At 39.9% G+C, this 18,272-nt stretch overlaps 1 protein-coding gene across 1 annotated transcript; it reads right to left on the reverse strand.

Moving 5' to 3' along the window:
* Window positions 1-8,918: 8,918 nt before the first annotated feature.
* Window positions 8,919-17,971, reverse strand: LNP1 (leukemia NUP98 fusion partner 1). Its single transcript, XM_010207891.1, has 3 exons — window positions 17,822-17,971; window positions 11,433-11,672; window positions 8,919-9,077 (listed from the first exon to the last, which is right to left on the reverse strand). The coding sequence occupies exons 1-3, from the start codon at window positions 17,969-17,971 to the stop codon at window positions 8,919-8,921; spliced, it is 549 nt and encodes a 182-aa protein (XP_010206193.1).
* Between the last annotated feature and the right edge of the window lie 301 nt (window positions 17,972-18,272).

The raw sequence follows: 18,272 nt of genomic DNA on the forward strand, positions 1-18,272 counted from the left end.
GTTTATATTATGACTCCACGTGACTGGAAACAATTTTTGAGAATGACTGTGTCCTCTATGATATATAGGGTGTTTTTGGCAGAATATCACGGATTAGCTACAACACAGACTATGAATAACCTGACTAATCTAATTAACATTGGCATGGATGAGCTCTTGGGGAAAGGTATTCAGGCCGCCCCGCAAGCGCAAGCACAAATGGATAGGCAACGTTTTGCACAAGTAAAGGACATAGTACTAAGGGCAGTGTGATGGGTGCCTACTGCAGAAGAACCTGAAATACCTTTTGCAACAGTGAGACAAGGTCCTGGTGAATTGTACATAACATTTTTAGACCAGCTACAAAATGCTTTGGAAAGACAGATAGAGAAAGAGCAGGTACAAAACATAATATTTAAGCAATCAGCAGCGGAAAATGCAAATGCAGATTGTAAAAGAGCCTTACAAATGATTAAGAATGCAGACTCTACTATCACTGATGTGACTAAAGCCTGCCAAGACATAGGTATAGAATCTCACAAAGAGACTTTGTTAGCAGAGGCTATATGTGGGCAGCTGACTAAGGGGGTAGCACAGTGGCAGACTTGTTATCAGTGTGGAAAGCCAGGTCATTTTCAATGAGAGTACATGGTATGGAAAAGAGCAAGCCATCCCTCTTGATTGTGTCCATGCTGTGGAAGAGGTTTACATTGGGCAAGAGAGTATCAGTCTAAGTTTTATGCTAACAGACAGCAGATTGGGAAGTCGGGAAACAGGAGACAGAGTGTGAGGGAGCATGTGGAGATAACAAATGTGACCCCTTCACAGCAGGGAACTGCCTGGCCAGTGCACTGCAACCAGCAACAGCAGGGAGTGCAGGGATGGACCTGTTCACCTCTCAGTCAGTGAATCTAGAGACTACTGAGGTTCACTTTATTCCTACAGGTGTCATGGGACCCCTTAGTGGGGGTAGGATTGCTCTTTTGTTAGGACACTCCTCTGTCACATGCATGGGACTTCTTATTTTTCCAGGGGTCATCAATGCTGATTTTCAAGGAGAAATTAAGATTATGGTCTGGACACCATCTCCACCATGTTTTATTCCAAAAAGGGAACAAATTGCTCAGCTTGTTCCTTTTATTGCAAAAACTAATCCAGCTAAAGGACAGAGAAAAAGGGGATTTGGCAGTACAGGGGAGTCATCAATTTTTTGGTTTACCAAAGTATCCACACAGGCTCCTTTTCTATACTGTTTCCTTTTCCATCTGGTCCCATGGACTTGTGTGTGTCAGAGTGGAGCAGCAGGTCACACGCCATGTCCCCATGGACTAAGGGGGCTTCATTCTGTCCACTATCTCTGTCTTCTGACTCAGGTGGATGGTGCCCAGAGAAGTGCTGATTTTACTACTGAAGATTGAAACAAAGAAGGCATTAAGTACCTCCACCTTTTCCTAATCCCTATTCATTAAATTTCCCCCTTGATCTATGAAAGGGTAAAGATTCCCTGTGGCTCTCCTTTTGTTCTTATTGCACTTGTAAAAACTTTCCTTATTGTCTTTTATAGCAGTGGCTAGCATTAGTTCAAGTTGAGCCTTGGCCCTTCTAATTTTCTCACTAGGTGATCTCACAATATCCTTGTAGTCATACTGAACTGTTCGTTATTTCCAAATAATTTTGAGAGTTGTAGTTGATATATTCCCTTAAGATATTAAAATGCTTGGGCCAAAATATTTACTGAGTCAATGATATGAGGAAATTTGGATACTGCTATGAGATGGAGTCCTATAATCATGAGAAGGAACCAGACCACGTGTTTTGTTTTGGTTTTTTTTTTTCCAGAAGAGTATAGTATCTAGCATTTTCTTTTTGCTTATTGCACACCAGATGAAAAAGTCTTGAGATAAGGTTTTGTGTTTGAAAGTACAACTAGCATCACAGTTACACCTGCTTCTCTTACTCCACTCCACCAATGTATCTCAGATGCCACCTACAGAAACTTGAAAGAGAAGAGTACTTAGTCCTTGGCCCTTTTCCTGAGGTTATCAATGTAGGCACCAAATATAACACATAATTTATCTCTGTGATAATTTATCAGTAAGATAAATCAATTCAGTGAGCTGGACTGACTGAACTCTTACATGTTGATTAGTGAGGACCTATTTGCTCCTTCTCTGCACTGCCAGTTCTGAACTGCAGATACTGAAACCCCAAACTGCTAGCAGCTTCCTCAGAGCACTCATGTTCCTTTTTTCTGCTAATAGTTTTTTAAAGAATGTCACACATTGGCTGCAGCAGCTCCAGTGTGGTGCATCGTCTTTGCCTTTGGTCTTTTCATCAGTGCAAAACTTTGCTAAAAATGATTCAAAGTGATATTAAGGATTCTGCCACATTTTAGGTAGCATCTGGTAATGTTGGATTATTGCAGCAGCTTCAACACATAGCTATACCTCTTTCAGTCACCAGCATTCAAGGTTTTGTCATTATTTTGAAAATTCAATATATAAATCCCTTCCTGTACTCTCTAATTTGCTAGTAACAGAAGATAAGGCCCTAAGAGTTTGTCATGACACCTCTTTGTGAAAGCTGTCCGTGCAGTAAAGTTCTGTGTTACTGCCAGTCCCCAAGTCATCATGACAAGGATCCAAACCTTCCTGCTTCAAGTGAAAGGAAATTTTAATCACTCTTAAACAACCACATCTCAGAATTAATTTTTATTAAGTAAACAAATTGCAATTAGTACCCTGAATGAGTGATGAACATATAGTTGATGTCTATTGACCATACATTTCAGACTTGGATTTTACTGCTGTGAGACTACATTTTTTCCATGGAAAAAACTCTAAAGGAAGGGAAAATATGTTGTCTGAAGTAGCTTCATCTCAAGCTGAGTGTAAGTGGACCCTGCTACTCCTTGGAGAAGGAGTTCCTGAATTTTTGTTACTTCCAAAATTCTGGGTTAATCTGCAATTGCCTCTTCTTCCTGCACATGTGAGTGCAGCCCAAAGTTACTTTGGTCTCCCCAAGGACCTCTGATTGCTGCTGGGACTGTCAGTGCAAAGGAATGCCCTAATCATCCCTCTCTCCCAGGCATAAACTTGTGCTAGCGGTGGGAAGGCTAACCTAAAATCTCTCTAGCTGCTTTCTGACAGGTAAAATTCTCTGTATATGGGTCCTTAGAGAGTGAACCTGTTAGACTTCAAATGTTTATGAGAGAGAGATATGTAAGATTACCTTCATACAGGAAGAGCAAAATATCAACTGAGATCCATTGCATAAACATCCAGGAAAGTTCGCTTTCCAAAGGGTCAAATCCTTAACATGCGCCCCATATAATGGCATATGGTTGCAGGGAAGCCCAGGAAACAGTGTCTATGAATATTTCTGCTCAAGCTTTGAGAAAAAAGAGCTCATTTAGAACCTTCAGTTTCAGGGAGAGGACTAATTCACCAGGCTCAGGGCTCTCTATAAGATCACCATTAGATTTTTGAGGAAAATTCATATATAACTGTTTTGTTGGGTCTTCTCAACATAGCAAAATTATATCAATCAGTTTGGAAATTGCATGAACTGAAGATGCATCAAATATGACAGAATATTAGCTTTCATACTCTTTGGATCACTTCTGTTTTCTGTCTGGCCTCAGACACAAGGCACAGCTGCTTTTTCCAAAGTACAGTAGAGACTGGGCTAGGATTCAGAGGGATCCTCCTAATAGGAAGAATATCATCTGTCAATCCAATTTAAAACAACAGAGTAAATGAAAATCAACACCCTAAAAGTAATGTTTTCTATAATGAGTGGGTTTATTTTTTAATAGTTGCTCATACACAGTTACCTAAAGCTCTGGCACAGCAATTGCAGGCAGGGCATTACCCATAAAGTTTGTTGGATTTCAGTGTTCTCTTCTCTTCTTGAATGACTAGATTTTGACTGCAACATCCTTCTGGACGTATTTCAAGACCTGTTTGTTTCCAATGGTTTTGGCAGATGACTATATAAGCTCAAGGTCCCGTGATTATGATTCATTTCTCTGTGAATAATTTTGGTTATCAGGTTTGATTATATCTCTGTGTGATTGTATAATATTCATATGTACACTGAATGAATGCAGAGCCTGGGCTGTGCTCATTCTTCTGCCTTCCTAGCATTTTCTGTGTGGGAGCAATCTCAAGACATTTGCAGTTAGTCTGGGCATAGCCAAGAGAGATTCAGTGAATGGTGGACACCAATGGACACAGGAAAGCACCTTGACCCAGGATTCCTACCTGTTTGGAGAGTTCCTAGGGTAGCCTGTCAGCCAGCAAAGTTCTACCTCCCTAGCACTTTTAGTTTGGGAGCCATCTCTAGAAGTTTGCATTTAGTCTGCTCAGTAGAGACTGAAAAAGCTATGGCACAGTTGAAAGAGATTCAGTAAATGGTGGACAGGGACAAGAAAAGGAAAGCACCCAGACCCAGATTTCCTACCCATTTTGAGAGGTCCTAGGGTAGCCCGTCAGCCAGCAAAGTTTTACCTTCCTAAGACTTGCAGTGTAGGAACAATCTTGAGATGTTTGCAGTTAGTCTGACTAGCTGAGACTGAAAAAGCCAAAGAGCAGCTGAGAGAGATTCAGTGGATGGTGGACACAGATGGACACAGGAAAATATCCAGCTCCAGGATTCCTACCCATTTTGAGAGGCTTTAGGGTAGACTATCAGCCAGCAAACTTCTATTTTCCTAGCACTTTCAGTGAAGGAAAATTGCAAATAATTGAAGATTTCTCCCAAAAGACAGAGAATAGGAAGGCAAGACTTGCTGACTGAAAGCTTGCCTGAGGACATTGAAATAGCCAGAGTGTCCAATGCGTTCCATATGTTTGCCAGCTGAACCACCTGAATTTTCAGCCTTGACTGTCCCAGCAAAGTACAAACGTCTTAAGATCTCTTCTAAACTCCAGAGTCTAGGAAGATAAGTCTTTGCTGTCTGAAAGCCTGCCTAAGAACACTCTGAAATTGGCAATACTTCTGTGGATCTGAGCTTTCTGGCATCCAGGAGTGTCCATCATGCTCCAACTCCGTCACCTGACCCCTCTGATTTTTCTGCCTCAGTTCCTCAAGCAATGTGCAAATGACTGAAGATTTTTCCCAAACTACAGAGCCTAGGAAAGAAAGCTTTGTGGGCTGAAATCTTGCCTGGAAATCCTCTGAAACAGACAGGACTTCTGGGGATCTGAGCTTTCTGGTGTCCCCGAGTGTCCATCACGATCCCTCTGATGGCTGAGTGCTCTGATTTTTCAATCTCAGGTGCCCCAGAAACGTGCAAACATCTGAAGATTTCTCACAAACAACGGAGCCTAGAAAGGCAAGCCTTTGCTGTCTGAAAGCTTGCCTGAGGATCCTCTGAAATAGCCAGGACTTCTGGGAATCTGAGCTTTCTGGCCTCCAGGAGTTTCCAATGTGCTCTGTTTGTCTGCCAATCTGGGCCCTCTCATTTTCAGCCTCAGCTCCTCCTTTTGTGATAAAGAACAAAACAGTACACATGAACATTTTCATATTTAAGGTTATATTTCTTGTCTAACAGGTATTTTATTCTTGCTCAGATATACATCTTGCTCAATAATATTGTATTTTTATTTTATTTATGCATTTAAATATTTCCAGATATTTTCCTAGAATGGATTGTTGTGAGCATGTATATAAATATAGCTATTGCTTCATTTTGCTGTTGAGGAGTCTGTCATTTTTTATACTATTTTGTGATATGTTAACAGGTAACTCAAATTTAATCCATCCTCAAAATTATACTGTAGTTAAACAACACTTCAAAAGCACACAAGCATAAATATTTTGCTGTGGGAATGCCCATCTAAAAGATGAGGTAACCACACTTGACAATTTCTTTAGTCCTCTCAGAAAACTCTGGGGTATAACTGGATCTTGCTCTTCAGATGCTTGTATGTACTCATGTCCTAACTTTCCACAGGAACACTTTCTAATTAGCCTGAAGTTCTCGGAGGGATGCACAGAAATTAGCATTTTATTAGAGTAAGGTCTCCCACACATGAGACAGAGCAAGTTTAAAATGTTCTTCACAAGTCTCTGAGTCACATCAGATTTTGATAGCCAGTCTGCAGTGGAAGTGTCAGCCTACTTCTGCTGCCTGATGTTTCCCCTCTCTTGTAAAACTGTTTCAGGATTTTGATGTTACCTGTTAATGAGTATTTTGGAAAAGGTATTTTTTGGTTCCTTTGCCTTTGCTTCCAACTGACATCCTTCCTGTCCAAGGCCAGGACTCTGATACAACTTGTAACAATTCCACTCTTGGAAAGAGCAGTAAAAGCAACCAGTGTTTGCATAGGGACGGGTGTGTGTGCAGAAAATGCCCCCAGCCAGCCCTGCTGCTTTGGGAATTGGGGATGGGCATCAAGGTATTCACTAATTTTTATTCCAGTCACAACTAAACTAGCGACCTACTGTGAAAATGAAAACCATTTGGAGTCTTTCTGACTACTAGTATATCCCAATTCCACTTTCTGCAGAAGTATTAATCATACTATTGCAATTAGATTCCTCTTTAGATGATTACCTTCCTTCACAAATGCTTGATCAATTATGGAATAACTGATAATTTATGTGGAGAATGTTTTCATTCTGTCATGCAAGTTTCATTCTTTCTGAGTAATATTATTGTCTCAGACTACATGGGACTAAAGTGGAAAGGGCTGTTGGTCCATCAGGCATTACATGAAGCAAAAGAAAACACTTTTGAGGAATTTTTTTTAGAGATTTAAGGAGGAAAGGGTTGAGGATGTCTCTTCCATTTCCAGAGTCACACCACAGGGCTGATGGGCTAGTTTAAAAAAAAGAACATAAACACTTACAAACTCTTGCATTTGAGAGATGGGGTTCAATGATAAAAACGGATACTGTTTGCATGCAGACTTGCTAGGCTGCCCTTGGTGGCAGTGAGGCTTTAAGCCAGAAGGTAAACACCAAGTCAGAGCCAGGAACACAGGCATTTTCTATTCTAGGTCTTTTTGGTGTATAGGTCTTTTCATCAGGTGCAGTGCACAATCAGCATGTTAGTCTCACCAACACAAGGTTTTTGCAAATTCTGCTGAGATACAGCTGGGCCTGTGGAGTTAACCTGGCTAGAAAACAGGAGGAGGATGCTGAAGCTCTGAAATCCAGGAAAAGCTGGTGCAACCATGGCACATAGCTCTCACGAGATGTAAGGGCAGACTGCTACATGAAAGGATGTCTGTGAGAGGTTTTATCTGAGGAATTCAGGCTTAGCTGACCATGTGCCTTTCTATCCAAGTCTATGGTAATGCAGTCTTCAAATTAAGGCTATAAATGAAAGACATCTGCATGGAAGCTTTGATTGACAGAAGAACTTCATGAAAATTCAATCTAGACTGAGGAGAACAGGAACTATGCATAGATACAATATTTTTCAGTCACATTTATTAGTTTATAATATATATTACCAGGCAAGAAACAATTTACAAGCATCAGTAAGGGCTCAATTGCTTTCTTATATATCCCTCAAAGCCCTATTTGAAAAGAAAAACAATCCTTTAATGGCAATAAATGTTACAAAGTTGTAAGGGTGCCTTAAACTTTTGAAAAGTTGAACATTAAAAATTAAGGCTCTAAAGTAAAATAGTAATATCTTTATTAATTATAGAAAATCACAGGAAGAATACTCAGCAGACTTTGACCTTTGCTCATGACTTCCTTAGTCTTCATTCTTCTTTAACTGCATTATCCAAAGCAGGCTTTCTCTATACTGCGCCTAGGGGCAATTGTTCCTGAAGAGGGCAGAGTTCTCTGCAGAGAAGAATTACATGTTGAAGAAGTGGGAGTATGTGGAGTTGTGGGCTTGTGTATGTGTTTGTGAGCACATGGAGGTGGATTTTCTCTGCATAGTTTGTGAGATTTACACAAGTCTTGCTTACCACAGACAGAGACAGTTCCCATTCTCTTGGTTTGGCCTCAGTTCTAAAAACGGTAAAAAGAGAAGAGGGTTGAGATGTCTCACCCTCAATGCATAGCAGCTCCTTGAAGAGATTATATAGAAGTATGAGAGGCAGAACATCTCTATTTCTACTGAAGAGTTTTCAGCAAGGTGTGGATTTTCCTGAGGAAAAATTAGAATTGTAGCAAAGAGGATGGTAGCTATGAGGCAGAGCTATAAAGCAGTACATGCAGAGTGGAAGGGCCACGAAAGAAGCAAGATGATGAGGTTAGTTGGGGAAAAGAACTAGTTGTGTCCCTAGGGAAATGGGACTAAGGATATGGGAGAGGGCCGGGGGATGCCAGAGAATCGGGTGTCATATTGCGCAGTGATAGGGAAGCTGACAGAAGTCAGACATCAGGGAGCTGTAGAAGAAAACATATGGGATTCTATTCTATTAATTGCATAAATTTGGAGTCGGGAGATTGTCAAAGCAAAGAGGTCACTGTTTCCCAGAGAAGTCTAAGTGAATCAAGGCCAGGAAGCCCATGGCTCTTTATGGGCACTTTTTCCTTCCCAAACCTACCAGTAAGCCTGTTTTCAATTAGAACAGAAGCATAGGCTTTGGATGACTTTGCATGGCTCTGCAACACATACATGCCCTTCTCTTAAATTAATACATTCACAACTGTCCTGTCTCAATGTTAAATTTGCCTGAATCCCTCTTTATGGTGATTAATTGCTTACTTGGATCTCACTACAGATACACGTTTCCTGTAACAAGGGTCACATTCCCAAGGGCAAAAGTAAAGACAGGAAGGTAGTAATATGGCATTAAGGAGTTGAATTTTACTTTTCTTTCACAGGTTAGGATTTATTCTAGCTAACAGAATAACTCTTCTAGTCAAAACAAAAGAATGCTTCCTCTGCTGTTCAGAGAGAGTGTTAAACTTCATCATTTCAACACACTCCCAGTGCATAAATATTCTTTCTCACTGCTTGCTTATGATGGAAACTGTTCATTATGTTTTGCAGGTACAGCTTCTGAACCTTCATCTTCTTCCTGCTCTCGCCTTGGCTCTGATTTCTCTCCCATTCTCTTATGAGACTTGCTTTTTCTCAAATGCAATCTTTCTCTTCTCTCCTTCATGCCTTCGGGTTGCTAAAATGCAGGGGGGAAAAAAAAGCAGGGAATTAAAAGTGATTTCCATACGCACAAAAAAGGCTCTCAGTATTTTATTTCAATAGTAATGTGTAATTACTAAATTAAACACTCCATTCATCTAATTCAGCAAGATCAGCTTTAAGACGATGTGCTCAGATTCAAGGCCCCAGCCAGTCACCCTAAAACTCAACCAGAGGCAACATGCTTTTGATTATATCTGGTGTATGGTAGGAGGATCACTCGCCCAGAGGACTTGAGGGAGAGAGCAGACAGGAGGGAAAAGTGAGAGACTCTGAGATTTCAGCCCAGACTCCATGTTCTTGTCCTTTCACATGATCAATCTTTGTGTGCCTGAAGGCTATTCAGTGATAGCTGCAAAGACCTCACTGAAAACAAGTGCTGAAGGTCATGATGTGCCCTCAAAGCCATGTTTATAAGACAGCAGCAATATAAAGAGTAGTCATGGTGGTTTGTGTTGCACCCACATTGCTCTGAATGAAATAAAACCCACTCATTTGGAGATGTAAGTTTAAGCCTGCTCCAAAGTTTCCTTTCATATCTCTAACACCTGTCGCTCAGTTCTTCGAGATACTCAAGTTCTTCACATCACTGAAACTTCAATGGTGTCTGAGTGAATGCCAATAATTTTGTCTACTTGAAAGGAATTCTACTTGAAGCCCATCACACCTCACTGTAGATTACAGAACGGTACCCGGATCCATGTTTTTAACTGGAACTGAAGCCATATTTAGCGCATTATGCTCATTATACCTGTCATAAAATTATTACACACTCTGACTTTCTAGCCTTTGGCATTTTTGAGAAATGACAAATGATAAACCAGACAACCACTGATGAGGGCTGACACATGAGGCAATGTGAAATTTCAAATTAAATAAATTCTACGTAGTTCCTAAAGGAGAAAGAGAAGATTAGACAATGGGCTTAAAATCTTAACAATGGCATAATATCACCATTGTTGGCATCGCCATGATTCTGCGTATTCTTAGACGACTGGACATGCAAGGTGTAGAATTGTGGAACCCATCATGTAATGATGCTGCTTATTGGAAAGAGAGTTTTTTCTCTCTTGTTGCTGTACACAAGGTCTGCAAAGGGAGCTGAAAATTACTTCTCTAAACAAACTGTCAATGCAAACAAACTGAAAAAAGTTTGCTTGTTATTTGGTGCTAATGCCAGTTGTTATTCAAATACAGCTTTTTCAGTAGAGTGACTGAATTTGATAGTGTTCTTCTGAGATTTAAAAGTGAGTTAGGTTTACTACTCTTTCTTCATACAATAAACTAGAAATTATATATCATAATAATAAAATATGTTAAAGTGTCATAGACAAAAGGTTATTATTGACTATTTCATCAACATAAACCAGATAGAAAATGTACATGCCTCGGGATAGAATGATGGGGAGAAGAGAAGAATGAAACGGGGAGAATCTCCTGCTGTCTGAATGCCTTTACAGTGAAAATATGTTCAACCACTTACACCAATGGCTGCTGCTCCAGATGTGACACTGAAGAAAGCAGGTAGAGTCCCAAGGTGTAAAAGAGAAGCCTCTCAAACACCATGGTGTCTGGCAGTCTTACAGATTACATTGTATATGTTAAACTAGATCAACAGCAGTGAGAAAGACAGCTGGATCTTATGGCAAAAGTGAAGCAAATTTGTCTTTATGTTGTCACATTCCATTGGCATAGCTGTGGAAATCTCTGAAAACACTGCCATGGCCAGCCTGGTGCCTCATTTTGAAGATACAAAATTTTTTAATGTCTAGATGGTAACACTACATCAAGAACTCTCATATGATATTATCACTTTAACTTTGTTTGCACTACTGTAATGCCGGTCTCGGACCAGTTGAGATCAGGGTGACGCGTTGAAACACACTAAACCCACTCCTCCATTGCCATGAGGGAGTGCATTGAGGAGCACTGCCATGAGCAAGTGCTGCTCTGCTGTATGCAAGCTCCAATTTATTGTCGAAGTTACATAATATCTGGTATTGCTTTTACATCCTGCTGACCTTCAGGCTCTGCCTGTTTTCCACTCTCATGCTGCTGCTTCTCACACTTGCAACCAGGCATTCTCTAACATTACCTCATTCACCAGCAATCAGTCTCATACTCTGAAGATCAGTTTACATTTTTTGCCAATTACCAGTTCTTTATTCCCACACTGTAAGAACAACATAATTTCATAAATTCCAATTCAAATTTATTTCTGCTCTTCCCACTGCAAAGCCACAGCAATTACAGCAGGGATAAAGCTGGCCTGTTTGGTTTTTGCTTGTTTTTTTTTTTCTTCTGAAGTGATCTTAAGTTGGTTGTTACTTACCAAAGAAACTGAGCGTTTGCTTTTGAGATGCAATTGCTTTTCAAAGGACTCTGCAAATTCCTGGACAGAGTTTGATCTTGCCTCTGAGCTGTCTGCTGAAGGTGTTCTGCTTGCTTTCCTATGGTAGTGGCATTTGACATCTTGGTCTCCTTGAAATTCCTTGGAGCCCCTGAGATGGCCTGAAGATGAGCCTTTGCTAGAAGCATGAAGTCGTGTTGTATGGAGAGAGGAAAGCGTGGCCTGAAAAACAAGACGTGTTTGTTGAATATTAAAGCAGAGCACACAGGACAGATTCTTCCTCTCTGAAGAATACTGTAGAATGAAGGACCTTGCCTAGAATCTGTATCTTTCCTTTTATGTGTGGGAGGATCACACTGCCAAAGGCTTGCTTTCCAGAGGTAACAGCAGATTTTGCTTTTATTCTTTCTTTTTTTTATTGAGTATCTAACTTTTGGCAAACAAATGAGCATTTCAAATGTGAAGTGTGCTGGATTCTCTTAGTGCCCACTGACGTTTAAAGAAACTGGGACTCTCCACAACATCAAAAACTCAGGCCTCACATTTGGCAGAAGGTTCTAGGCAGAAGTCTCAAAAAGAAAAGACCCAGTCTTTTGTGGCCAGATGAGCCAGATGTGGGGTTTCACCCACAAGTGCCCCAGGTCTTATCAGATGTTTGAGATCATTTGAGTATGGCAGAAATAATTTCTAGCCTACTTGTGTAAAATCTTCAGCATGGTCTACATGCAGACGAGATGCTTTATCATTCAGCTCGCAATTTTCAGGGAACTGAGGGACACATCCTTACCAGAGAAATGGTAGCAAACGTTTTCTACAATTACATTTGTATGGATAAAGTGAGCAGGGAGCAGATAATTGGTCAGTTTCCATGTAGTTCAATTTTCCCAGACCTGATATGCAGATAAAAGCTATTGATCTGCATCATCTGTGTTTGACTGAATGTCTGTAAAGAAGATTAAACTGATACAGAACTGCGGTGTTCTGTGGAGTCATGTATTGGTAGTTTTAGAAACACACAGACCTTTAGAAGAGATGAATGAGAAGGCCACCATATAGACTCAAGCATGTCCCAAACCCTGCCAGCTGTCGATGCTCTGTCAGAATGGGGAATTGAACACTGGTAAGATGCAGGTCCTGAAAATTATGAGGGAGAGATAGGAGGTACTGAAAATGAGATCCCCATAGTTGCTAGTTTAGGACACGCCAGGCACACAGCTGCTGCGTATATGTTTGAACATGGATGTGTTTTGCATAAGCCTAGTGCTAAGCCTTCATCTACTGAATAACCCTGAGCAGCTTTCCTGGCTTCAAGGGAGAGATGATTGTTTATAAAATCTGAAGGTCTATCTGACAGATCCTGAAATTCTTTCTAAGAAAATCCAGGAGAAAATTCTACACTGAGCAGTTTGTTGGGGGGAGGTGGGATGGTAAGGTGTTTGTTTTGATTTTTGAACAAACAACGAAGGAAAGCTAAATCAACTTGGAAGAGTGGCCACATGAATCTGCTAACCTTGGAGTGCAAGGAACGTGAGACACTCTGGCCCAGATGCTGATAAATATATCATCACAAGAGACACCTACACAGCCTTTCTCTGAATAGTGAGACTGTACATCCATTTGGTTGTGACTACATCATATTAGACAGGTTTGATGAGAGACACTAAAAATAATAAATCTTACATCTGATAGAAGTACCTAATACCAAAGAGTTTTCAGATCATACAGTACTGGTTCAATTTCTTTTCCAGTCATAAGCTTACTTCAGTAACTAGTATTATGTACTGCCTCTGAGAGTAGCGGTAATAATTTCTTTCATACTATTTTTACTTTGATTTCAAACCAATCGATACAGCTGTGATTTTGGTAAGGTCATATTGTATTGTTATTTTAGAAAACATCAAAACAATCATTGTGCTTGAGGGACAGGATACCCATGTCGTGTCAAGCTCAACAAGTTGAATGTCTTTTGTGTCATTTTAAAGGCATCAACGTACATCGTTTCCTGGAAATAAAAATTGTCTCACACTAAAAACCACTGATATTTCTTCTTAGAGGGTTTGGGAAAAAAAAACATAAGGACAGCTGAAACAGGGGATGGTGTTCTATCAATCCTGTTTTGCAACATTTGTAACTGTTTTATTTTACTAAGATATTGCTTTCTAATTTCTTTTCACAGAGAGAGTTATAGTTAAGCCCTTAACACAAAAAGTGCAGATCACAAACTGACATGGAAGCAATGGTTCACAAAAGGCACAGGTCTTCTGAAATGTATATTTGTCTCAATGGACTAAAAGTAAAGCTCCACATATATGTATGCAATCATATTGCTGTGACTGTGTCTCCTCTCACAGTGCCTTTGCATGATATATCCAACCATAAACAGGAGGACAGCATGCTCATGTATGTTGGCATGTTACTGTCTTATGGACACAACCCTACAGAGGACAAGAGCCTTAGCACAACTGCTTAAGCAGGAACATTTCATGGCTTATAACTAGCACTCTACATCAGTCTTCCTTCATTTAAGATTGACTCCAGAGAGCTGAAATCAATAAATGAAGCTCAGTGATGAAGCAGATCTGGCACTGACTTTAAATAAAATCCATGTGGCCTTCTTCTTGTTTCTTAAATTTGATACATGAATTTAATACATGCATTTGATGTGCAATTTATTGCCTCGCAGCATTGTAAGAACTGCTGAAGACTGCTTTAATTTATGCTTCTGCTCCTGAAGTCCCAACAGCAGCTGGCAATAGAGATGGCCTCTATATCTGCACACTGGTATCCACCCACTTCTGCTGTTGTCTCTTGCCAAAGGGCTCTGGGCATTAGTCCTGCCTTTGCTCCTGTTGTTGCCCCAGCAGCTGCCTTGTGCCTACATCTGGTGCCTGCTTAGCAAACTCCCCCTGTTTTCTGGTTCCTGTGATCTCACCTTCAGTAGTTCTTAAATTGGAAACATGGGAGGAGGTGAAAAAAGGGCAAAGAATTGGGAAGGAAGAACAATAAATGCTCTCCTATATCAAAATGGGGAATTTTTGGGGAAGTAGAGGGAATGCCAGAAGCATCAAGCATGTTCTGAGCAGCTGTTTCTCACTCCCTTTAGTGTTCCCTTTTTCTGCTTGAGTCTTCATGTAAAGGGCAGTCCTGTTCAATGCATCTGTTTACACTACAGCTAATCTTTTGTTAATTGCCCAAGTACAACACACTGAAAGTACACAAAACATCGTGAAATTTATGTTAATATAATTTGCCTATTCACTTTCTCAGTTTCTGTTGGAGACAAGATAATTGCTTCCATACTTTCAGCTTGATCTGAGGGCTTGCACAGCTGTCAGTAAGAAAATTAATCTTCAGTGTGTCAGCATGAGTGTTCATTGTTTACTGAAGTTTACACAATGACCCCAATACTTTAGGGATATTTTGGAATATCTGACATTCAGATGCTGTTGCACAGTTTCCTTTTCTTCTGAGAAGTCAAGTTTATATTCCTTAAAAATCTTTTATCCTAGGCTCCAACCAATCTGTAGCAATAATAATGTGGTAGATGTTCTGTCAGACTTAAGTTTAAATTTAATGTTAGTAACTTCAACAGTGGTCAGTTGCTCTGCTCCCACTCGCAGCTGTTTCTTATCAGATTTTTTCCTGTGAGCAGCAATATCTACTTGAAGGTGGATACATTTACAGGGTTGTATATCTCTTATTAGTGTTCCTTTGCCTCCTATCTTTTCATCACAACAAAACATCTGGGAGGCAGAAAACTATCCTGAGCCAGAATGATGGAGGATAACTAGAATGTGTCAAAGAAAGTCATAACTAGAGGCTTCAAAATGTTATCACAGTCAATGTGTCTAAAGCTTGCCTGAGGAACAAGCTAACTAAAGGAGATGGAAACAGATTACTATGCTCTCCCTAGGCATTTTTCACATTCAGTATTGGCCCAACATAGACAATGCTGATGCTTTTCAGGATAGTGGAGTTGCAAATTTTACCCTGTTTTGCCAGTGACCCAGTGAAGGATGTATATAACTTTGTGTTCCCCTCTCTGCAAAATGGGAATGACAATAGCATTTTGTGAAGCTCATCTCAGTAACGTTTGTGAGCCATACTAAGCTATTGGGGGAAAAAAATAACAAAAATTGTTGTTAATTTGGGAGTTATTTTTAAAAATCTTTATGTTTTGAAGGGCTCTACCATTATAGGATGACACAAGAGTTTACCATTGTGTTTGAGGTGAGAGCAGTGGCTTAAACAGGAAAAACTACAAGGACCCACGTACTAATTTGAAGATAAAAGTGATTTCCAGCATTATGTGAAACCACTTTTTGTGCTGTACTGATAGTATTTTGCTATGTAATACCAAAATGCAGTTCTGTTGCTGGTGTACCATACACCAGCCCTGGATGCAAGATACAGAGTGCTGGCAGTGCTGGTTTGGCAGTAACATTGTATCCGCAGGAGGAAATTTTGCCAACAGCTGTGTCAGTGAGAACCTGCTTACTTGATTTTCACCCACATAGCAGAATTATCTCTATGACGGTGATAAAGAAGAAAGGGTATGCTGTGATCCGCTGTGGCGGTATTAGCTCACAGAAAAGACACAGTCTAATCTCAGTTATTATTCCTCCTGATTAATAGCACTGTTCTGATAAAATTAAGACAATATTTAACTAATATTGACAAATGTTTTGTATCTTACTGTAGTTATGACTTCTAATAATGACTCTCACAGTAGCTATAAATTGTAATAACTGTGCAAAAAGCACACATCCAGGTGCAGTATCAAGTTGTTGCTTTCAAAAAGGAGCTGCTTTTTTCTGAAGGTATTTCTAAGGAATTATTAGTGTCCATTAGTTTAACTTCTAGATGTGGTTTAAGACAATGTTTCATTGCTCTTTACTAACAACTAGTCAGAGATTTCCAAATAAAAAATTTATTCCCAAATCAAAAAAAGCTTCCCTTCTTATTACTCTAGTCAGCTTCTGACCCTGAGAAATTAAGCAGTTGAAATTGATACCTCTTGTATAATACTACTGGAGCAAGATAAATTTGCGAGGATCATTAGAGGCCAGATATAACTGAGTGTATTTTAGCTCATTTACCCATAAGAACCAACAGTCTTCTCTTTCTGTCACCTAAATTAATGCAAGTTCTAGGTCTTGATTCAGGGATGAAACTAAAGCGAAGTATTTTAATAGCTATTAGCTAAATATTTAACTAGCTTTTGAATAAACTGAATATTTCAAATGAAATGGATGTGTACATACACAAATATATACACAAAAGCACATGAAAATGTGCTCAGTAGTTTTCTGAATAGAAAGTAATTCAAAGGACATTGTTACACTTCAGTCTGTACAGGGACCTAAAGAACTCACATATGCATAGATCTCTGAAGGATAAAATTAAAATAGAGTTAATTAGTTTAAAAACCTTACATTAATAAATTTTCTGTTTTCAGGCATTCTGATGCACAGCTGCAGCTCAGAGTCTCCCTTGCAGTCTGTGACCAGAGTGAAATATAACTCTAAATAACAAATGTAGCTGATAAGTTCAAAAATAATGAACTCTCCAACTTGTTTATAGGGGTGAGGAGGTGTTTTTGGTCTGTTTTGTTTTTCATAGACTTTTTTTTTTAACCAAAAAATTCCACATCTTAGAGCATGGCAGCTCTAGTGGAGGACAATTTGCAAGGTGAAAACATAACATGGCAAAAAAAAAAAAAAAGAAGGAAAGAAGTCTGGAATAGTTCAGCTGTTTCTTCTCAGTAGAATAGCATTCACTTTGTTGCAGCCATAATGATCTCAGGATGTAAGTTAAAAATCACTTGTAAGAAAACAGAATGTCTTTGGTAAGTCAACAGTTGGGTGAAAAGAGACAGGTTTGGATCAGGTAAACTGGGTTTTTTTTAGGTCAGAAATAAAGACAAAAGTCATCAAGTAAAGAGCAGACTAGGAACAACTGCTTTCAGTGTAACTTCGTTTTGATTATCAGTTGGTTAGTTGTGAGCTGCCTCAAAAAACTGCCTCTGCATGGAAAGCCTGCCCCTCTCCCAACTATTTTGTTGGTTTAAGAATAAAGAACTTCCTTCTTCCTTAAAATCTATTTTTTTTCACAGAATAATAAGCTTTGTTACATGTGGTATCCTTATTTCAGAGCCAGAGTCAGAGGGAGACTGCATCCTTTACCTTAAATTAGAAATTACACCTGCAAACAGCTAAATCCGATGGAGTGAAGCATACAGGTTCCTGGAGACAGTATAGTGTGTACCATACTCAACCTCATATGTATCTAGGGGCATGATCCTGGGTATAGCATTTATATTTGTATGTAAACCACCCACACACAGAGAGAAAACTGCATGCAGCTCTTACCGGAAGGGAGGCTCTCCTTTCACTAAAGGCTCGTGTCTGACGTTTCTTATGGCCTCTACCCTCTTTCTCATCCTCTTCGATCAAGTTGTGACCCCAGAAGCTGCTCATCCATTTGGCAAAGGAAATATCATCGTCCTCTTCATATTCCATGTACAGAGGCTCCAAATTTGGGCGGGTTGTCTCCCAACCAGACAAGGAAAAGCAAGGTCAAATGCCACCAAGCAAGCCAATAGCCTCACACTGTTCTGCCAACAAGAGGAAGCAGAGATGCAGTTTCAACCACTCTCTCTTCTCTCTGTCCCCCCAAACCCATCCCACTGCAGCCTTGGGCACTGACTAAACATAAAGTCAATCCTTTCTCATCTCTTTTCAACAAAGTTTCTAACCTTTCCATTACAGTGATGTCCAATATGACATGGCCACAGGGGGTTAGTGGAAAGGGAAATGTGTT

The sequence above is a fragment of the Colius striatus genome, chromosome 1 (genome assembly GCF_028858725.1).
Source record: "Colius striatus isolate bColStr4 chromosome 1, bColStr4.1.hap1, whole genome shotgun sequence".
Lineage (NCBI taxonomy): Eukaryota > Metazoa > Chordata > Aves > Coliiformes > Coliidae > Colius > Colius striatus.